Source organism: Brassica napus, chromosome C8, assembly GCF_020379485.1.
Source record: "Brassica napus cultivar Da-Ae chromosome C8, Da-Ae, whole genome shotgun sequence".
NCBI classification, from domain to species: Eukaryota; Viridiplantae; Streptophyta; class Magnoliopsida; order Brassicales; family Brassicaceae; genus Brassica; species Brassica napus.
This window is the reverse complement of record NC_063451.1, coordinates 28520641-28543052: the sequence shown is the minus strand read 5'-3', so window position 1 is coordinate 28543052 and position 22412 is coordinate 28520641. Positions and strand designations below refer to the sequence as shown.

The following is a 22412-nucleotide window of genomic DNA, read 5'->3' as shown; positions in this document are numbered from 1 at the left end:
ATGGTTGACCAGTTGGTATGGAGTTAGAGGAAGATGAGATTCTCCTGCAAGTCGCATTTGGTATTGGCATTATTGAATAAGATCAAACGTCAGTGTCTATGAACACAGAAGATGGGAATGAGGAAGAGTTAGTTAGTGGGAACAGAGAAGTGTGGTCGAACTAACGGTCACTCCTCTCTCAGAAGTGTGGTTGATGTAACGTAGTAACGGTCAAGGTACTTAAACCTTATTCTTTGGGCCCAGGTTGTTTATATGGGCTGGTCAGATTATGACCCCAATTAGTCATCAGATATGAATCTGAAAGAATATGTAAGATTTCTTCTCCTCTCATGTTATGTAGACAATGAATTAAAAATGAATTTAACAATGGACCAATGGTTTAAGAAAATTCACAAAATGTATCAATAAATCTTGGAGATGTTGACTAATTGCCTTGGTCAATGCTAGTGTGACAAGGTATCTTATTTGTTTTGTGTGACTGCTTCCCCTTAGTCAACACTTGTATTGCCAATAAGTTTTTTTCTGTCTTCTATAACGACTTTTCTTGTCTTGTTCTTGTTTGATGAGGACATGATATTCAAAGCCAAAGGTCTTGTGAGAGCTTCATCAACCACAACACAACCTCTGAGTTCCCACATGCTTCGCTTACTCCTTTTATGTGTTGCTTTCCTGTTTCTTACAGTTTCAGAAGCTGGCTGCAACCATCAAGATCAAGAATCTCTCCTGTGGTTCTCAGGCAACGTTTCTTCCTCTGTTTCTCCTCTGAATTGGAATCCATCCGTTGACTGTTGCTCATGGGAAGGAATAACCTGCGATGATTCCTCTAATAGTCACATCACTGCAATCTATTTGCCCTTTAGAGGACTAAAGGGAAAACTCCCTTTCTCTGTTCTGAAACTTCACCATCTCTCTCAACTCAATCTTTCTCATAACCATCTCTCTGGTCCTCTCCCGCTGGATTTTCTTTCTTCCCTTGATCAGCTCACAGTTCTTGATCTTAGCTACAATAGCTTCACAGGTCCAATCCCTTCGTTCATGTGCCTAAGCTCACCGCAGCTCAGTACACTGGATTTCTCCTATAATGATTTCAGCGGCCATATCCCTCGAGGACTAGGCAGGTGTTTGAGGCTAAGTGTTCTACGAGCAGGCTTCAACCATCTCTCTGGTGAAATCCCAAGAGACATCTACAATCTTTCTAAACTCGAGAAACTTGTTCTTCCAGCCAATCATCTCTCTGGAAAGATCGATGATGACATCACACAGCTCAAGAAACTAACGTCCCTTGAGCTTTACTCCAATAACCTAGAAGGAGATATACCAAAGGGCATAGGTAAACTCTCCAGCCTACAAGTCCTCCAGCTCCACACCAATAACATCACTGGTACAGTCCCACTTTCACTTGCGAATTGTACTAACCTCGTCAAGTTAAATCTAAGGAAAAATCAGCTGGAAGGAACCTTATCAGAGCTTGACTTCTCCAGGTTTCAGAGACTTAGCATTTTAGATCTTGGAAAAAATAGCTTCAGCGGTGAGTTCCCTTGGAGGGTTCACTCCTGCAAGTCTCTAACAGCGATGAGGTTTGCAAGCAATAAGTTAACAGGGCAGGTATCTCCTCAAGTACTGGAGCTAGAGTCCTTATCATTCTTGTCTCTTTCAGACAATCAACTGACCAACATCACAGGCGCTCTCAGCATTCTGCAGGGTTGCAGGAACCTGTCCACTCTCCTCATTGGAAAGAACTTTTACAACGAAACGTTTCCAAGCGACAGAGACTTGATATCCCCAGATGGCTTCCCTAATCTCCGGATATTTGCCAGCGGTGGATGTGGACTGAGAGGTGAGATACCAGCTTGGCTGATCAAACTGAAGAGCTTAGCAGTCATGGATTTGTCCCACAACCAGCTCGTGGGATCAATTCCTGGCTGGCTGGGAACTCTTCCGCATCTTTTCTACATCGATCTCTCGGATAATCTTCTCTCAAGAGAGCTTCCTAAAGAACTGTTTCAACTAAAGGCTCTGATATCTCTAAAAGGCTACGACGCAACAGAAAGGAACAATCTAAAGCTGCCTGTTTATATCAATCCTAATAATCTTACGGCTCATTATCAATATAATAAGCTGTCCAGCTTCCCACCTGCTATCTACATAAGAAGGAATAATCTGAAAGGAAGTATACCGGTAGAGACTGGCCAGTTAAAAGCTCTTCATGCACTCGAGCTCTCTCATAATTGTCTCTCAGGAAGCATTCCGAATGAGTTGTCTAACCTCACCAACTTAGAGAGGCTGGATCTTTCCAACAATAACTTATCTGGTAGAATCCCTTGGTCGTTAACAAGGCTCCATTTCATGTCCTACTTCAATGTGGCCAACAACACTCTCCAAGGGCCAATACCCACAGGCAGTCAGTTTGATACTTTTCCAAGAGCACACTTTGAAGGAAACTCCTTGTTGTTCGGTGGTGTACTGCTCAATTCCTGCCCTGCTCCAACTCAGTCACCTGTTACAACCACAGATGAAGAGAAGCTAACCAGAATATTTACAGTTGCAGTTGCCACTGGATTTTCTTTAACCTTTACTTTGGTTATACTGGTGCTTAATTGCTATGTTGATATGATATAACAGATGGACGACCCAATGCTTTGACTATAACAAATAATGATTCTGTACAGATAACTAAAATAAGTAATTACCTTTTGATTTTATAAATAAAATATTGTCACATTTGGGTTATTTTTTCCTACATCAATCAACCGAATGTAGAAACATATACCATATACAAGATGCGACCATACAAACAATGTACCAACCAAAGTGTTGTGAGACACAAAGCTTACCCTGTTTGCTTGAGTTTCCTTGATGACTAAAATTACAATTCAACTCCAGCCTCTTCGATTGCAGCAGACATTGAAGCTGATGCTTCTTCAAGCGTTCGCCTCTTTTGAACCGCGTTAAAGGCCTCGATGGTGTCTCCTTCGATCCAATCGTCATAGTCATCCATACCGATACCACATTCTAATCCAGCACTCACCTAGAACAATAAAAACCACAGAGAAGTTTATATTGACGAAGCAACAAAGTCTAAAAGTCCAAATATGAACTGGATTTGGAACATATCTTAGCGTGTAAAGATGGACGTTGATGGTCTATGATCACTCTTAATATAAAAACTGTGGGTTAGGAAAAAAGTTTACCTCTTTCACATTTTCTTTAACTCGCTTAAGAGAATCAAGGACACCAACATGTACAGTCTTACCCTTCCGGATCACCTTGATGCCACAATCTTTGACAAACTTCCCTTCGTTCACCATGCATCCAGCCACACGACCGCTTCCACTGCTGAAAGTAGCTCGAACTTCTGCTGATCCAATTGGTATTTGTTCCTGTCAATAGCCACATGAATTTAATTTTCAAAACTCCAAAAGAGCTCATGAAGTGACACTAAAACCTATGCTTTATGATAACCCATTATATATTACAGAGATTTACTTTTTCGGGCAATTCAGAATTCACCAATAAAAAACAAAAGAGATCCAACTCTAGTGGAAAGAAGAGATATCTTCATGTGTAACTCTAAAGAGGCTGTTGATCAGATCAGACACAAGAAAACGCTTCAGAAGTGCTAATGAAATCGATGCTAACCTCAACAGACTCAAGAAGTCCTTCCATTGCGTTTCGTACATCGTCAATAAGTTCATAGATAACTCGATATAATCGGATCTCAACACCTTTGTTTTCCGCAGCTTTCTTAACAGAACCAGATGCTTTGACATTAAATCCAAAAATGATGGCTTCACTCGCTGATGCTAGATCAACATCACTGTTGCTCACAGCCCCTGTCGCTTGTAGCAAAAATTTCAAGGTCACATTCTCTTGAGGGAGAACTTGCAGAGCTTGTTTGACAGCTTCAATGGATCCCTAGTAGTCACATTGGTGATTTGCATCAGCACATATAAGATGGGATAGGAAAACAAAATGGCTAACATAAATGATCAAACTGGCGCTTTACCTGTACATCGACCTTCAATATGATATTAAGCTGATGCAAATCTAAGCCTGACATCTTTTTCGCTGATACAGCAGAAGCCAAGGAAGAAAGGGTGACCTTACCATCCCCAGCCTTTGCAGATATTCTTTCATCTCGTAGTGATACTGCACGTGCTTCTGCCATCTCACGCGCCACATCAAGTGAAGAGACGATCTCAAATTCGTCACCAGCAATGGGTACATTATTTAAACCAATCACCTAAAATCAATCCAGACATGAGAACAAAGGATAAAGATTCTGTGGGCAAGAAACATAAGCTACATCGAGTATTCCCGGTAGTGTGTGAGAAATGACACTTAAGTTAGGGTAGATAATGAAACTACAAACCTGTACAGGTATGGAAGGTCCAGCTTCATCAACTCGTTCGCCGCTGTGATCAAATAAAGCTCGTACCTAAACACAGAAACAGAGCAAGACCAATGCAGGTAAGATCCAAGTTTATACCATCTGCACAATGTGGCTTGAGGAGAAAACTGAATTTTGATTAGACCTTTCCGAAAGCTTCTCCACAAACAATAACATCCCCTCTTCTCAACGTGCCCTTCTGAACAATGAATGTCGCAAATGGTCCTTTCGCTTTATCAAGTCCAGCCTCAATAACAATGCCCTTGGCATTTCTGTGTGGGTTTGCTTTCAACTCTTGCAGCTGAAACAACCACAATATAGTCAACCCACAAACAAAAGCCAACGAGAAGCCAAACCAGAAAAGAGGGAGAAAAAAAATTATGCATGGAAGCCTCGTTGTAAAGGTTTTTAAGTCTAAACCACTCCTTAAAGCAAGATTTTGGGCCCATTTTGGAGCAAATAAGTAAGTCCGTTGTAGCCACTATGAGCAATGAACTCTAAGAAAACTGATCACGTAAATTGGACAATCTGCTAACTTAAGCTTTTTATGCATCTACCAGAAAAAGAAAAAAATCAAGCAAATCTGCTTTCAGCTTAATGGGGTGAATAACAAACTAACCTCTGCAACAAGCATGACAGTTTCCAACAGATCATCGATATTCTCGCCTTTCAACGCACTGATCTGTCAAAGGTAAATATTTAGCATGATATGAGACCCCATGGAATATATGGAGCCTGAAGCATATATGTGATGAGAGTATGTATCCCAACCTGAACCATTGGCACATCACCACCCCAATCTTCAGGCATCAAACCAATTGAAGAAAGCTCTTGCATTACTCTCTCTGGACTAGCTCCGTCTTTATCTATCTGGAACGGGAAAGGATTCAGAATGAGAGAGATTACATATACACAGGTAGGATCTTTCATTCTTTCCCAACTCCTAGATAGAAGAACGCAGATGTCACATGGACCTATACCTTATTTATAGCTATGACTATAGGGACACCAGCAGCCTTTGCGTGAGCTATTGCTTCATTTGTTTGAGGTCGAATTCCATCATCAGCAGCAACCACAATGATTGCGATGTCAGTGACCCGTGCTCCGCGAGCTCTCATTGCACCAAACGCCTAGATGAGCTCTTAAAAGTCAGATAAGCAAAATTATAGTTGTCCAGCAATAGATGTGAGATAGTCAACAAGCATGCTACATATAAAATAGCTACGGAAAATAGTTTGATCAATGAAAATTCAGCATCAGAAATGAAGGTGTGAGGATTCAACTTGCAGGAAAAAGGGATCTACCTCGTGTCCAGGAGTATCAAGGAAAACACAGGACTGCAACTTCCCATCAACAGGCACTGACACCTTATATGCACCAATTCCTTGTGTAATCCCCCCTGCTTCTGAAGCAGCAACCTGGCAGATGCCCAGAGAAGAGACATTAGCTGAAACAACTATCTAGTAATAGCCTTGGCAATAAGCGAATGAACAAAGAAACAAACAATCCGAAAGCAAAACAGATATCTATACTCTTAGGCCAAAGGTATCCTCAATCCACTTCTAAAAGAAATAAAGAACTGAAGAGGCCACAATAAGATTCCTTGATAAAAAAAAGGCAAATCAGTGTTACGTTGGATATAGCTAATCTCATAGATAATGAAGTTTTGTACCTTGCTTTTTCTGATATAGTCCAGAAGAGTGGTCTGCAAAATAGATAAATTTAGGAAATGAATTAGGAAAAACCTGCTGCTTAAAGGACTCTGCATCTCCGAGTTGGACGTGAGAAACAAATAAGGTTAGAGCAAACTGTGCGTACCTTTCCGTGGTCCACATGACCCATAATCGTGATGACAGGAGGCCTGTCTTCTAACTTTTCCAAATCTTCTTCATCAAAACTTTCCTTCTTCTTTGCCATTTCTTCAACTTGAACTGAATCAGCATCAAGGACCTCAACATCGTAATCTCTACAAATCATCCTCACCATCTCTCTGTCCAAGGTCTGCACACCATCAGGTCTAATCCCTTTTGAATATAGATACCCAAGGATGTCACCTTCACCTATGGCTAGGTTGTAAGCCAAATCCTCGATGGACATGCCTTCTTCCTCTACCTCTAAGATTTCAGCTTTAACAGGTGCTGCGTCTCTGGCAGCCTGGAGTCTTACAGCCTTCCTACTAGCTTTACTCCATTTTCTCCCTTTTCTACCTTTTCCTGGAATTGAGACATTTAACTCGGATGCATCTTCGTCGGCGTCATCTTCAGCAGCCATTCTTCGCCTTGGATTAGCTGATGCATTTTTTTTATTACGTTGCTCAACTCTGAACTTGTTAGAAGGTGGACCCTTTCCAGGCTTGGTAGGAGCCAACACAGTCTGAGAGGCCACAGGATCAACACCTTTTTTCTTGGATGCAAACTTATCAACCAAAATGGGCTTCCTTTCTTTACTTTGTGAGCTAGAATCAACCTCTTCAGAAACTGAAGGCTTTGACGCCATACCAACATCTTTTAAGATGGGACCTGAAGGCCTCGTTGCCATACCATGATCTTTTAAAATGGGTTTCTTTACAGGTGGCTGAGCTACCATAGGCCTGCCTTGTAACTGTGGCTGAGCTCTTAAAGGTTGCTGAGGTGGTGACAATTGAGTGCCTGATTTGGCATCACCCTGCATTCCCTTATTATCAATTTTAGGTGATTCCTTAACAACTTTCTGCACAGCTGCAACAGCATCACCCTTACGCCACACACTCTTCATAGTTTTCGTCTTCCGTGTCCCAAAGCCATCACCTTTGGAGTTACTACTGTTAGCACTAGGCTGTGACGGCTTAAAACCCTCACCACCCTCTTTACTAACCGGTTTCGGAATCTCCAACCTCTCAGCTTTATCCAACACTTCGCCAAGAGACTCAATAACCTTACTCCTCTCTTCTTTTTCTCCATCAAACTTACCCTCCTTACTCCAAGGAGCAGAACTCACCCTCGCCACAGGGGGCTTCAACACAGGCTTAGGAGCCTGCTTGAGCACGATCTCACCCTCATCCTCTTCAATACTTCCTTCAAAAGAGTTAGAATCTAAAGAAACAGTTTGCTCAGCGATGAAGTCAGTAGTACTAGTGGAAAGAGAATATCTACACAACCATTTCTTAGCTCCTTTGACGCTTCTCCTCGGCAAAGAAACCCTTTTTACTAATGCGTACGACGAAACACTCGCACCACCACCACCTCCTGGACTAACCAGAGAAGCTAACGACGGCAATGTGCCGACGAGAACCAGCATCGACGGCATCTCAATTCAACCCAGAAGCTTTATCTCATTCCAGTTCGGCATGCAGAGACGAAACTCCAACGAATTTCAACCCAGAAAGCTACGAAATTTAAAAGAAAAATCGGAATTATTGACGAATTGAATCGGATATCATCAAGCTAATTTGAAAATCGATGAGCAATTTGGATTAGATAGAGAGAGGAAGAAGATGAAGTTCAAGGATAACTTTGAACTTGAGCTTGTGTGGCTTTGCTCCTATCCTGATTTTTTTGGCGGATTACACAAAAGAAAAAAAACTAAATAAAATAATAATATTGGGCTCAATAGTAAAAGCCCATTCATAAATCGACCCGCCTTATACCGACCCGGTAAGTCCTGCGTGATTTGATAAAAGAGATTAAATTAAATAAATTATCGATAATAAACAGAGAATTAAATTCGATTAATTAATAACGCTAAGAGATTTGCTTCGACATTTTCTCTCTCTACTGTGCTGAAAGTGAAGCTCGAGAGAGAGAGAGAGAGAGAGAGAGAGAGAGAGAGAGAGTGCCGTTGACTGAGGAGGATGAAGGAAGAGGGTGATAGTGAGAGTTCGCAGAACGTAAAGCCTAGGAGTAAACGGAACAGTGTAGCCTCGGCTTCTGCTTCCGCCTCCGCCACTCCCATTAACCGATTCCGACGCCGCTCTGCTAGATCGCCTTCTCCACCTCTAACTGCTGCAGCCAGGTATCATTGCAGATCGAGTTTTAAAAAATGTGGAATTTGTGGTGATTTCGAGTTTAATTCGATTGATTTCGTTGAATTGGAGCATAGAACGTATCTAGCTAGGGGTAGTGTTTCGTTGTTTGAGAGTTGTATATCCGCAATGATTGGCTAAGCAACTGCGGCCCTGTTCGTTTGCTCACCCAGGTGATCCATCTATGCAAATTGATGTTCGTTTTGTGCATTATAATGCTACATACAGATGGATCACCCAGCTGAATTTTTAAAAACTCATCTCAAATTGTCACCCAAATGAAGGTGAGTTTTGATGGTGCATCTGGATGCAGATGCATCTAGTTCAGTCCAAAATGATTAATGACAAAAATGACAATTTAAAATCAAAATATTATTTTCAAACCGTAAATTCTATTTTTTGCATATATATTTTTCCGCTATAACCAAAAAAATGCATTTTCTCGCAAAAACTGAAAAACACACTTTCCCGCCAAAACCGCAAAATGCATTTTTCCGCAAAAAAAAAACATAAAACACACATTTTCATAAAAACATATTTTTCAGCTAAACCAGTAAAACCGCACTTTTCGACGAAAACCAAAAAAACGCATTTTCCCGCCAAAACCCAAAAAATGCATATTCCCGCCAAAACCGCAAAAAGCATTTTCCGGCCAAAACCGCAAAAAGCATTTTCCGGCCAAAACTGCAAAAAGCATTTTCTCGCCAAAACCGGAAAAATGCAATTTTCCCGCCAAAACCGGAAAAACACATTTTCTCGCCAAAACTGGACAACACAATTTTCCCGCCAAAACCGAAAAATAGAATTTTCTCGCCAAAACCGGAAAACCGCATTTTCCCGCCAAAACCGGAAAACCGCATTTTCCCGCTAAAACCGGAAAAACGCATTTCCCGCCAAAACCGGTAAACGCATTTTCCCGCCAAAACTGGAAAAATGTATTTTCCCGCCAAAACTGGAAAAATGTGTTTCCCGCCAAAATCGTGAAAAAACTTTTCCCGCCAAAATCGCCAAAAAAAACTTTTCCTGCCAAAATCGTGAAAAAAAAACTTTTCCCAGTCAAAAACACTTTTCCCGCCAAAACTTCAAAACACACTTTTTCCGTCCAAACCGCAAAAACGTAATTTTCAGCCAAACCCATAAAACGTATTTTTCCGCCAAAACCATAAAAATGCACTTTTCGTGAAAAACACATATTTCCTCAAAAACCGCAAAAATATTTTCGGCCAAAACCGTAAAAATGCTATTTTTCCGCCGAAACGTAAAAAATTATATTTTAGTTATTTTATTAACAAGTCCACCAGGATGCAGATGGAATTAAAAAAAATGAAAAGCGAACGAACGTAGTTGCATTCAGATGATTCATCTGGATGCATGAACGAAATAAAGAAACGAACAATACCCTCCATCTGGATAAGACATCTAGATGGACCATCTGGATGCATCTTCCAGATGTACAAACGAACAGGGCCTGCTTCTAATTTATTTGAATGTTTGGTTTTGGAGAGGATTAATTTCAGCTCAATTCGTTAACAGCTTTTGTAGGATCATCAGGGCGTTCTTGTAGACCTTGGGATAGAGGAGATTTACTTAGACGCCTTGCAACTTTCAAGCCTTCTAATTGGCTTGCCAAACCCAAAGTAAGACTCTTGTTTTCTCATTTCCCTTGTGCACTTTCATATGTCTATACTCACCAAAGCTTTTTTTTTTTTTTTTGGAAAGAGGTAATTCTGCAGTCTGTAGTGCACATATCCCACCAAAATTTATGTTTTGTTTTCATAAATCTAGTCAATATAGTGCTTGGATTTTTCTTTGGTATGAATGCTGATGGCAAATAGCTTCCTGTAGATTCTTCATTGGTTAAAAAAAAATTGGTATAGTTGATTCACCAGTATATTTAATGTGCTCTTATGTTGAAAAGTCATGAGAATGATGGGTTGTATCAGATATAAACCGGAATGAAAAAAAAATTGGAAGAGTAGACTGAATAGTACTGCTGCTTCGTTGGTGGTGTTTTCTTCGTGGTCTATTTTCATTTGGTCATTTCCTTTTGCCTGTGATATCTGTTGCAAGTTTCTACTGGTTGAAAGAAATGCTGTTTGACTAAAGGTGTGTTTTGTCATGGTATATTTTTTGTTTACAGACAGCTAGTTCATTGACTTGTGCTCAGAAAGGATGGGTTAGTGTTGACTTAGACAAAATTGAGTGCGAGTACTGTGGATCCAGTTTACATTACTCTCCTACACAAAATTCGTTGAATCATCCCGAAGGTTAGTTCTTGTTATTGGAACATATCGTATCTTCTTTTTCTTGCTAACTGTTGGCATCATCTTCTTTCTCTTGAACTGTACAAAAAGGATAATTTCTCAGTCTTTCTGAGCATTCTGGTACCACGAATTTTGATCTAACCGATGAAAAGAGTTTTTTTTTGGGTCGCAGTCTTTTTTTTCTCCTAAGCAAGAAAAAATTGTCGGACATGAATTATACACTCTCGTTATATATGCTGCTAAGCATTGATATTTCTTACTCATCTTTGGTGACAGCTGATAGTATCAGAGAAGAATTCTCGAAGCAGCTTGATGTCGCACATGAGAGCTCTTGTCCTTGGGTATGAAATTGTTGTCCAGAAAGCTTAGTTCAGTTTCCTCCAACTCCTCCATCAGCCTTGATTGGAGGTTACAAGGATCGCTGTGATGGGCTCCTACAATTCTATTCCCTACCTATTGTTTCGGTGTCTGCAATTAACCAGATGCGTGCTTCAAGAGGGCCGCAAATTGACCGTCTTTTGGCACTGCCTCAAGTCTATGCCAATGATGATCCCAGTTTTAGAATGGGTAATATCTCAGCTACAGAAACGTCTAAAGAAGAGGCTCTCAGTAACTACGCTCGCGTAAGAACTCAGGAATATATGCTTTATATTCTCACGCGTACCAGCCATAAACTGCTACTAGTTCTAATATGAATTTTATCTTTTAGGCTCAAAAGCTGATAAGCCTATGTGGATGGGAGCCTAGATGGCTTCCAAATATCCAAGACTGTGAAGAACATTCTGCCCAGTCAACTAGAAATGGGTGCCCTTCAGGCCCAGCTAGAAATCAAAGTCGTCTACAAGATCCTGGTCCAAGTATGAAACAGTTCTCGGCTTCATCTCGAAAAGCCTCTGGAAATTATGAAGTTTTGGGTCCAGAATATAAATCAGAATCCAGATCACCTTTGTTGGATTGTAGTTTATGCGGTGTAACCATCAGAATTTGGGACTTCTTGACCACTTCTAGACCGGTTCCACTTGCGCCTATCAATGCCAATCTTCCTGAAACAAGCAAGAAAATGGGAGTGACACGTGGAACTAGTGAAACAAGTGGAATCAATGGATGGTTTGCTAATGGAGGCATGGAACAGCAGCAAAATGAAGATGTTGACGAGGCTGAAACATCGGTTAAAAGAAGATTAGTATCAAATACAGGTACAAGCTTCTATCAAACTGCAGCTGGTACATCATCCTCTGCGCAGCTGAACATGTCTGTGACGCGTGATAATTACCAATTTAGTGATAGAGGAAAGGAAGTTATGCGAAGGCAACCTTCAGGAAGTGAGACTGGTGATCGTGCTGCTTCATATGAATCACGAGGGGCAAGTACTCGTAAACGGAACCTGGAAGATGGTGGAAGCACGGCTGATAGGCCACCTTATCTACGGATACAACATGCAGACAGTGTTGAAGGGTCTGTTGTTGACCGTGATGGTGATGAGGTTAACGACGACTCAGCAGGGCCTTCAAAGCGTACCCGAGGCTCTGAAGTGCAAGAAACTTGTCTTCCCTTTTATGGGAGAGATTTATCAGTGGGTGGGCCAAGTCACTCAGTGGATGCTGAAAACGAGAGGGAAGTAAATAGAAGTGAAGGAAATGAACAAGCTGTGGCTTTCCCAGGTGCCAGAGACTCCGCATGTGCTTCCTCTGTCATTGCGATGGATACAATTTGCCACAGTGCCAATGATGATTCTATGGAAAGTGTAGAAAACCGTCCAGGGGATTTTGATGATGTAAATTATCCCTCTGTGGCGACAGCTCAAAGTGCGGACTTCAACGATCCTTCAGAGCTGAATTTAAGCAATCAAGCTCAGCAGAGTGCATGCTTCCAACCAGCTCATGTTCGGTCTAATGCTGAACAAGGCATTGGCAGCATAAATGACGGCGATGAAGTACTGAACACAGAGACTGTCACAGCTCAGGAAAGAGATGGGCCGAGTTTAGGTGTAAGTGGGGGTAGTGTCGGAATGGGTGCAAGTCACGAGGCAGAGATCCACGGAGCGGACGTTTCAGTCCATAGAGGAGATAGCGTTGTTGGAGATATGGAACCAGTTGCAGAAGTCATAGAAGATCTGGGAGAGTTCGCACCAGACCAAGGCGTTACTGATGATTTTGTTCCTGAAGAAATGGATCAAGAAGATAGGCTCGGGGATAGTCAAGATAGGGTGTCTCAATATGTTGAAAGGGCGGACAGTGGCTCTAAAATTGTTGATTCATCGAAGGCTGAATCTGTTGAAAGCGGCGAAAAGATGAGCAACATGAATGTGTTGATGAACGACGACATAATTCTGAATCAGACAGCTTTGATTGGGTTTATATCAATTTTCAAGGTGTGTGATTCTCATGTTTAAGCCATTAATTCAAACCACCCACGTGATGGGTAAAGGCAAGCACATGACAAAGACAAAAGCATTATCTTCCATGATCAAAGTTAAAAGATAATAGTAGAAACATGTAAACATGACAAATTAGAGATGTCTTAACTAAAAGAGCTACTGATCAACTTCCGAAGGCAGCAACTTCGACGTTTTTGTTTGAGTCAGCGATAGCTGGAGGATCGAAGCGAGTAAAGAGCTTATAAGAGGAGATTAGAGAGAGAACGACATAGAAGCAAACCACAACGAATGTGATTATGACAGAAGCGGTGGCTCTATGGCAGAAACTACCAAAGGAACTGCACGCGTCGCTCCATGTAATGGCATCGTCTCCTTTGTAGGCCAAGTACAGAACTTCAGTAGACACAGCTCCAGCAGCAAGAACCACGTAGGTCAGAATCTGAGATGACCAGGTTATTAAATTAATTAATTAGTACTATTAAGAGCGGGTCATTTGATGATAAAACCGAATGTATAATCAAGATCTAGTGTGAGACCTGGTCGAGACAGAAGAAGGTCCAAACACGAGGCATTGTGGAAGAAGAGTCAGGCATGGCAGAAATGGCTGCTGAGAGAAGAGAGTAGCCTGCACATATTCCATTTGCGTGCACCAAGTACCTAATCGGTAATTAAGGTTCATTATTACCATCACTAATCATTCATTATTTTTTTCGTCCATATAGCATAACCATTTAACCCTTTCTGAAACAAATCTTAAGTTAAATAATCAACACATGTAACTTGACTAATACGTCTCCTCATAGTTTAGTATGTATAGAATTAAAGCGGGGTTTGTTTGGTTTAACTGTCCAAATGAGTTAATAAACCTGTAAGTTATGTGGTCTGGTTACAAAAACTGAGAAAAATATAAAAATATATACACATAATTACAGTCAGTCTCTTGGAACTAAAATGATTTTTATGTCTATGGTGAGATTCGGTACACCATGTCATAAGCCCTAATCGTGAATACTAAATATAGTAGGCAAGGAGATGAAACTCTAAATATTGAAGATAATATAATTAGATATAAGATACCTGAATGCTGAGAGATTGGAGTAAGAAATTGAGCCGAACTCATTATCCTGAGAGTCTTTAAGCATGATAACAAGCGCTGCAAGGCAAAGCCCCACCGGAGCTAAACGGAGCATTGTCTCGGCGGTTCGGATTCCCGTACTACCATCCTCCCAAGAAACGCCGTTGCTAGTCTTGTGATGATCATCACTCTTCTCCATTTTCTTCTTCACTTTTTTTTTTGTTTCTCCTATCACTTTCTCTTGTTGTGGTTGCTGTTGAGGGGGAAATGTGGTTATAAACAAGTTGTGATGATTTTATTGTGTGGAATTAAATGGGATAAAAGAAAGTGTTGGATCGATAGGGTTGGTGAATGCATTTAATTTCGATATTCACGACAATCATATCACACTTCCCTAGACGGAACATTTAAGGGTTTCCAAATTGACAACAACGCCAAACATGTGAAGATTAGATCGCTCCAGTACGATCTAACCTAAGTCATTGTGATTGTTAGTACGCCGCTCTATAACTATAATCAATTCATTGTAATATTTTGTGTAGATACGACGTTATAAGAAATTTCTATATATATATATATATAAAAAAAAGATTGGTATCCATCTCTTTTACTGTGACGTCGTTTCTCGCTTCAGTCTTAAGAAAACTGTAGCTAATACTAACACGTAACAAAGCATCGTATATGTTTACAGAAAATCATAGTTACGTTTCTTACGATATATGGTCTCCGGACTGAGTTAGGAAACCGGTTAAGTATATGTATATCAAAGAACCCTAGCTAGGTTTGAACTTTGAAGTAAATATTTCTTCGTCTATATATTTTCAGAAATGCAAACCATGTTTATAGGATACTAAAATTTGGAGCTGTTCCAATCTCGTGACCGACACTACGTTCTCGAACATTTGTTCTTTGTAGAGAGTAAATGTATAGATCGAGTAACTAATAGTGTTGCTATATAGTATGTTTTTCCCCCTTTAATAAAAAGCAACTAACTATGAATAAATAGTGGTTTACTTGGTTTGTTGACCCCTTTAATAAAAAGCAACTAACTATGAATAATAGCCCGCTGTGATTTTTGGTGGAACAAATAAATACTCTTGCTGCAAAGTTTTTTTTCCCTCTGCCTCCAAATTTCCATAATCATAAGCCTTGGTTAACAGCCATACTCATTCCCTAAACATTTTGAATTTTTATCATTATCAGGTAAATATTTGGTGGAACAAATAAATACTCTTGCTGCAAAGTTTTTTTTCCCTCTGCCTCCAAATTTCCATAATCATAAGCCTTGGTTAACAGCCATACTCATTCCCTAAACATTTTGAATTTTTATCATTATCAGGTAAATATTGGGAGCGAATAGTTTAAACATCAAAACAGCATGATGTGTGTTGTTAATTAATAAATATTTATATTCCATTATAAACAGCAGAACAAGTACTTGACTCGTTAAATTCAGCTATGTATTGTAATTGGAAATGGATCAATTATTGGCTATGGGGTGTCAGTGTCAGATGATATTGACATAGTTGATGGACAAAAAAAATATCAAATATACGAATTACTTTCGTGTTTAGGCATGAAAGGAAGAACATGTCCTCTGAACGAAAATGTATGGTTCGTGAGCTGGGGTCTTTTTTTAGTATTACGAATATATATATTTTTTTTTAATCTATGACTTTTGAGTTGTTTGAGTTGAATAAATAAATCTTGCATTTTTTGCTTTTTATATTTTATGGGTTCAATTTTTTCATTTATCGAATATATAACCAAAAAACTAATTCAATAAAATCAAAAGTCATTCAGAATTTTAAATCGGTTTTCTTGATTTGATGAGATTATAGATATCCAATTCAAACATTTATTTTATTATCGATTTTCATGCTTTTAGAAAGTAGAAAGTACACAAACAAAGAAAATACAGATATCACATGAGAACAGAACATGATACCGAACCATTTTGTTTCCTTGTGTGTTCACTGTTCAGACCAAGTAAGGCAAACATCAAAAGCATCTACTCGGCTCCAAACTTCTTCCTGAGGACATAAGCATACTCGAGTATCTTATCAGAATCAGTCAATGCCTTAACCACACTCTCTCTCTCTAAACACCTCTTCGTCCACTCAGTCAACTTAGGGAACTCTGTTTCGATACTGAACTCACCAAACTTCTCCATAGCTTTGAACCAGCTGTAATAACCCATCAACGCGATGTCTAGGAACCCAAACACTTCCCCACCGTAGTAAGTTTTGTCTCCAAGCTCTGTTTCAAGTGTCTTGAAATGTTCAAGCAGTTCTTTCTTGGCTGCAACTTGCTCTTCTCCATTTGTTCCCCATACTTTCCATGATGGGTCATAAAACTGAACACAACACACAACAAGAATCAAACAAAGTCATTAACAATCAGATTTTTTTTGGAAAAAATACAAGTTCTTGAATCTTTACACATCAATCAAGAAAGCCTAGTAAAGAAAACACCTAAATCTTCGATTATATTTAAATCAATCTGATCAAAAGAATATTTATACAAAAGATTATATTTCAACTGAACCGGTCCTAAAATTTTGATTAAAAAAAATTTAGACTAAACCAATAGACGTCTTATTGGGCTCTATCATGTATTTCAAAAGAGATCGTTTACCTTTTTGTCAATGAAATCTGCCCAGAACCTAGCTTGAGCTTTCTGGTAAGGATCAGAGGGGAGCATTGGGTATGTACCGGACCAAACCTCATCGATGTACTCGAGCTGGATAAGAGATTCACAGATCGGTTTACCTTTGTGGATGAGAACAGGAATCTTCTTGTGAATGGGATTCATCTCGATGAGTAAAGGAGTCTTAATCCATGGATCTGTCTCGATGTACTCATAACTCACTCCTTTCTCAGCCAAAGCCATCTTCGTCCTCATCCCGAACATGCTTGGCCAGTAATCAAGAAGAATCACTTCGTCCGCCATTTTTTTTAGATCAACAACTGTTTTCAACTGCGCACTTATTATTATTAATGTCTTTCTTGAATATGTAGACTGAAGATAAAGAGATTGGTCTTCTCGTCTTTATAGAGTAACCACGAAAATAGGGTTTTCGTAGTTTAGTGCTACACGTAACATCACATAATTAATTATATAATATTTTAAATTTATTTTTTTCCTTATATAAATATGTGACTAATATAGATGTTCACGTTTACGCCATTATCTTAGTTATTATTTTCTTAATATATCCATGATTTCAGTCGAGATATGATATATTTTTATAGTTATTTGTCAACTAACATCTCGATTCGGAAGGAGATATCACTGTATTATTGAGAATTTTTAAATAATACCAGTACAGTAGTATGCGTTTTTATTATCGGAAACTGTACTTTCTTTCTTGTTGCTTAAAGTAAGGCTTATATGATTTGACTTATATTACGATCATTAAACCATTGATTTGGTCATTAAACCATTGATTTGGTATTAAATCATAACGTGGCATCTATCTGGGTCTTTTTCTAATGCTACTCCAGCTGCATGTGTTGTTTGATTATGTACTTGGAAATTGTTATACGGTTGAACCAAACAAAAAGTAAAAAGTTATTATACATTTTGTCGGCAAATATTTTAAATTTTTTATATTGTTTAAGCTTTGGCTCTAACAAAAATATGCTATCTACAAATTTAAATTGAATGGCGACATAAACACAAAGTTCAAAACTAATTTGATGCAAGGGACAGTTTGAAAAACTTGTTTTAGTTAGACATACAGTATTCGGCCCGAAACGTGAACTAAGCCGGCCCGTTATGGGTTGAACATAGAATCAAAAGCCTGAACCGTGGCCCATTATTAATAAGGATCCATTCTGTTGTTTCCTTTAGTTTAGAGTATCAGAGCGACGGTACGTGATGTGATTCCACATACTCGATCAACTAAGGCGTGCTTTGAGTCTTTGACCCACTAAACTACAGTATATAATATGATTATTTTCTCGATCAATGGTTTTCAGATAATAATAACAAAAGTCCATCTAGTACTTGGTCAGTCAAGGCTGCTAGAATAATACCGGTCAAACCTGTTTTACCCCATACAAGAATTTCCGTCAAAGACAACATATATATATAAACAATGTAATAATACCGTGATTGACCATAAATTAATATTTTCGTTAAAAAAAGACCATAAATTAATATTTTTCCTTTTTTGTCAAAAATTATAAATAGTTTTTGTTACTCGTATAAAATTCTAAACACCTATCAAATTTGTGTAAAAAAGTATCTATCAAATAAAGTTACAATCTCCAGTTTAATTTGATCCATTCAGTTACAAACCTCTTTCTTATAATGCAACGTTGGTTAACTGAGTCAAATTTCTATAGTGAGTGGAAAATCAGCGCCACTCCTTATATAAAAAAAAATCGTTATTCATGAAAAAGCCTATGATCGTAACACCATACGTAAGCATGTTCCAGAATCAATATATCATTCCAACCTATATAATAGTTGCGTTTATATATGATTTTAAATTATGCTACAACAATAAAGAAATATGCTATTATCCATATAGTTCATAAGGAATCGCAACACTAAATGTTTCTGAAATATATACTTTTAAAATACAACACATAATTTTTTGGTTCTCTGTATATATATATACCCATGCATTTGTCTACACATATACAATACAACAAGCATCTGGAGATTCAAAAGACAAATTACTCAGAGCCAAAACACATTCTAATTTTGTTGTCGTAAAAAAAAAGTAGATCATCAAAGTATGTCTAGGGTTAGGTCTGAGCCGATGAAGGTTGTCTTCATTAACACACGGTATGTCCAAACAGATGCTCGGAGCTTCAAGTCGATTGTTCAAGAACTCACCGGTAAAAACGCCGTCGTCGCTGAGGGTCCTTTCGAATTCTCCGCTCAAGGGTACGGTGGAAAAGATTCATCACATCAGTATTTTGGCGGCGGAAGAGAAGCCGAGGGAGGTGTAGAGACGACGGAGTTCGATAGATTTTTTAGGGAGATGCCTCCGGTCGGCGAATTGTTTAATCTATGGTCAGAAACTTGACTAGTGAAAATTTTAAAATACGTTGTTTTTTTAACTATCTGGTTTAGTTTTTCTCGTGGTTGTTAAAACCATTGGGTCTCATCTTTGTATCTTAAAGCCCTTAAACACGAGCGAACCTATATTTTGATTTCGTTTGCTTAATATGATTTCTCTTTATAGGGTGTTTTGCTTAAAGATGTTGGTTCTGCTTATTGTGTGTACTCTGGCCTTTTAAATGGTGTTTGATAAGTTGTAGTTAAGTCTCCGGAGAATCACTATGGTTCTGTCGGCTTTTGTTTCTAGGGAACATTGTTTGTTCCGCTGGCTTTTAGTCTTTGGGAGTTTGTCTTAACTCGCCAACTTGGTGTAAACAAATCAGTGTGTAACTTGCTTTATGATCAATGTAATCTAGAAATGTAAAAAAAAAGAAGAGGAAATTAGTGTTTTGCACTTTTCAAATAAGTATGCATGCTTGAAGGAAGGATATCTTGCGAACTTGAGGTTATAATGATCATGCAAAGCTATGAAAGGAATGAAATACAAATTGTGATTTTACAAGATGTGATTTTGATGTTTCAGCATTGTATTGATTATTAGTGAGAGCTGTACATTGTGATGGAATAGTGGAGGATGATGCTAAGGGACCGAGTAATGGAATAGTTAGTAGTTGTGGAAATGTCAAAGAAGGACGAGAAAATGAAGATTCACATGCTTTGGTCTCTTTGATTTTGAATGAGAACATAAGAATTTAAGTGTGGTGGTGGTCATCTTTGGAGCTTCAGGGTTTTAGGGTATAAATCCCCACATGCCTTTGTCTTTGGTTCTTGAATATTATCAAGTACACTTTTTACCTTCTCTCACTTTGGAATTTGGACTGTCCACGTCCATTTAATTTCATATAAAAACAAATCTAAAATGTAAATGTGAGTATTGTTATTTATTATAGTCACTTCCTAATATTTGGTCATATGTTACTTTAAACCCTATCCTGGCCGCGTGTGTTATGTTCCAAATGGTAAAGTTATCAGTTTTTAACAAAGTTGTTTCTAACTACCATTAGAAGTTGACAGAAAAGAAGTTTCACTACAAAGAAACACAAATTTAACGACGGCGGTTTTCCTCGCTAATTCCTCATAAAATCGGGTTTACAAGGAATTAGCGAGGAAACACGTTTCGTCGTTAAACGTTCGTCGTAACGCATATTTCCTCGCCAATTCGTCGTAACTTAGCGAGGAAATGATTTCGTCGTAAAGACGAAGAACAATATTTCGTCGTAAAAACCACATAAATATTCCACGTAAAGACGTCGCTTCATTTCCTCGTAAATACCTCGAAAGGTGCCCCTCGTAAATTACACGTAAATATCTCGAAAGTATTTTCTCGTAAAGAACACGTAAATAACTTGAAAGCATTTCCTCGTAAAGTACTCGTTTATTATTCCTCGTCATTTCCTCGTAAGGTTTTTCTCGTAAAATACTCGTTAAGTTTCCACGTAAAGAAATCGTAAATTAGCTACGAATTTGCTTCGTTTTATTTGACAGAATACAAAAATATAATTTAAAATAATTAAAATTATTTAATTTATTAAGAAAATTAAAATTCTAAAAAAATCAATACCAAAATATTTTATATATAAATAAGTTTTGAATTTATAATACAAGAACCGAAAAAAAGAACTAAGAGTCGTTCATCGCTCGGTAGAATTCATCACTCGTCCTCTCTACATCCGCCTCGGCATGTGTGTGGGATGATGACTCGCCTGGAATGAGATTTTGTCGTCGCAAGTTCCTCAACAAGGACTCCCATTCCGGATTAACAAATTCTATAAATCTAACAAAATTCTCTACATTAACCACTTAATCAACACTAATCAGTAAACCTATCTAAATTCCCTATACTAACCACCTAATCTACCCTAAACGAAACAAATTAGAGAGGAAATAGAGAGAGAAAGTACCATAGCTATGAAAGGGAGAGGAAGTGGAGAGGAAACGGGAGGCGAAGCTCGCTTGTATATATAAAAAATTAGTAGTCGTTGTAAATTCCTCGTAAACTTACGTGGAATGAGCGAGGCCTGTGTTTCGTTTCCTCGTAACTTCCTCGTAAATTTACGAGGAATTACAAAGGCCCGCATTTTGTTTCCTCGTAAAGCCCACGTTAAATTACGAGTAAATAGCAAGGCCCGTGTTTTCATTTTACGAGGAAATAGCAAGGCCCGCGTTTTCCGGTTACGAGGTCTTTACGACGATTTCTGCTTACGTGGAATTAACGAGTCCTGCTCTTTATTTTTTAATTTCGTCGTTATTTCGTCGTTATTTTACGAGGAAATTACGAGGATTATTTTTATCCCTAAAATCTGAAACCCCAAACCCCATCTTCCTTGTCTTCTACTTCATATATTCCAAACCCCGAACCCATCTTCCCTTTAACCTCAATCTATTCTTTCCATTCCAAACCCCAAATTCTAAAACCACAATTCCTTAACTTATAATCTCATTCTCTTATTTCTAATACAAACTCTCATTACCTTACACAAAATCAAATTATATAAATAGGTTTTCATGATTAAATCCATCAAATCACATGCATTAAGTCTGAAAATTAATCTTATTAAAAACAAATACATCAATCGGATACATCGACATTCTCGTCATCACTAGAAACATCATCATTTTCATTAAACTCGTCTTCAACAGCTTCGTCTGTGGCATCGTCGATAAGATATTCGTACTCATGATTATGCGGATCAATGAGAAGGATGTCATCAATTTCTTGTTCAGGTTCTTCGACTTAATTTATATGTTCTTCTTGCAATGGTGGTTCTTCTCCACTGATGATTCGTCTTCGAGGTGTAACTTTGATCACTGCTAACCAATTTATTCCTGATTCTCTCAGCCGAGGGTATGGAAGGAAGCTAACTTGGTCTGCTTGTGAAGCTAAGATGAAATGCTCGAATTTCTTGTACCTGCAAAAATAAAGAAAACGTAGAAATTAATTTATTTTGCTCATGTATGGTGGATTCAAAATTTCCTCGCTAAGTAGACGTAAAAAATTTCCTCATAAATTTACGAGGAATTACAAAGGCCTGCGTTTTGTTTCCTCGTAAAGCCCATGTTAAATTACGAGGAAATAGCAAGGCCCATGTTTTCTTTTTACGAGGAAATAGCAAGGCCCGCGTTTTCCGGTTACGAGGTCTTTACGACGATTTCTGCTTACGTGGAATTAACGAGTCTCGCGTTCTTTAGTTTTTAATTTCGTCGTTATTTCCTCGTTATTTTACGAG

At 38.6% G+C, this 22412-nt stretch overlaps 6 protein-coding genes across 7 annotated transcripts; 3 read left to right on the top strand and 3 right to left on the bottom strand.

Annotated features, from left to right (window-relative positions):
• Positions 1-142: 142 nt before the first annotated feature.
• On the top strand, positions 143-2619 carry LOC106414741 (receptor-like protein 3). Its single transcript, XM_013855341.3, has one exon. It carries the CDS (start codon positions 571-573, stop codon positions 2617-2619), a length of 2049 nt encoding a protein of 682 aa, XP_013710795.2. The 5' UTR covers positions 143-570.
• Positions 2620-2679: 60 nt separating this feature from the next.
• Positions 2680-7682, bottom strand: LOC106414740 (translation initiation factor IF-2, chloroplastic-like). The gene is made up of 12 exons (XM_013855339.3): positions 6209-7682; positions 6063-6095; positions 5695-5808; positions 5371-5520; positions 5162-5260; positions 5010-5072; positions 4536-4691; positions 4373-4438; positions 4007-4243; positions 3640-3915; positions 3192-3380; positions 2680-3028 (listed from the first exon to the last, which is right to left on the bottom strand). Exons 1-12 carry the CDS (start codon positions 7673-7675, stop codon positions 2867-2869), a joined length of 3012 nt encoding a protein of 1003 aa, XP_013710793.2. The 5' UTR covers positions 7676-7682; the 3' UTR covers positions 2680-2866.
• Positions 7683-8144: 462 nt separating this feature from the next.
• LOC106413048 lies at positions 8145-13819 on the top strand. Of its 2 annotated transcripts, none has more exons than XM_048766424.1 (5): positions 8145-8380; positions 9924-10027; positions 10531-10657; positions 10931-11277; positions 11364-13819. In XM_048766424.1, exons 4-5 carry the CDS (start codon positions 11137-11139, stop codon positions 13044-13046), a joined length of 1824 nt encoding a protein of 607 aa, XP_048622381.1. In that variant the 5' UTR covers positions 8145-8380; positions 9924-10027; positions 10531-10657; positions 10931-11136; the 3' UTR covers positions 13047-13819. The 2 variants fall into 2 exon arrangements, with proteins under 2 accessions (XP_048622381.1, XP_048622382.1); XM_048766425.1 differs by having other exon boundaries at positions 8154-8380; positions 9933-10027.
• On the bottom strand, positions 13091-14409 carry LOC106414742 (CASP-like protein 2A1). The gene is made up of 3 exons (XM_013855342.3): positions 14109-14409; positions 13568-13688; positions 13091-13470 (listed from the first exon to the last, which is right to left on the bottom strand). Exons 1-3 carry the CDS (start codon positions 14303-14305, stop codon positions 13195-13197), a joined length of 594 nt encoding a protein of 197 aa, XP_013710796.2. The 5' UTR covers positions 14306-14409; the 3' UTR covers positions 13091-13194.
• Positions 14410-15950: 1541 nt separating this feature from the next.
• On the bottom strand, positions 15951-17161 carry LOC106415537 (glutathione S-transferase U26). Its single transcript, XM_013856286.3, has 2 exons — positions 16744-17161; positions 15951-16462 (listed from the first exon to the last, which is right to left on the bottom strand). The coding sequence occupies exons 1-2, from the start codon at positions 17056-17058 to the stop codon at positions 16118-16120; spliced, it is 660 nt and encodes a 219-aa protein (XP_013711740.1). The 5' UTR covers positions 17059-17161; the 3' UTR covers positions 15951-16117.
• A 1438-nt stretch (positions 17162-18599) lies between these two features.
• Positions 18600-19588, top strand: LOC106413954 (VQ motif-containing protein 1). The gene has a single exon (XM_013854676.3). The coding sequence runs from the start codon at positions 18857-18859 to the stop codon at positions 19148-19150; it is 294 nt and encodes a 97-aa protein (XP_013710130.1). The 5' UTR covers positions 18600-18856; the 3' UTR covers positions 19151-19588.
• The last annotated feature ends 2824 nt before the right edge of the window (positions 19589-22412 follow it).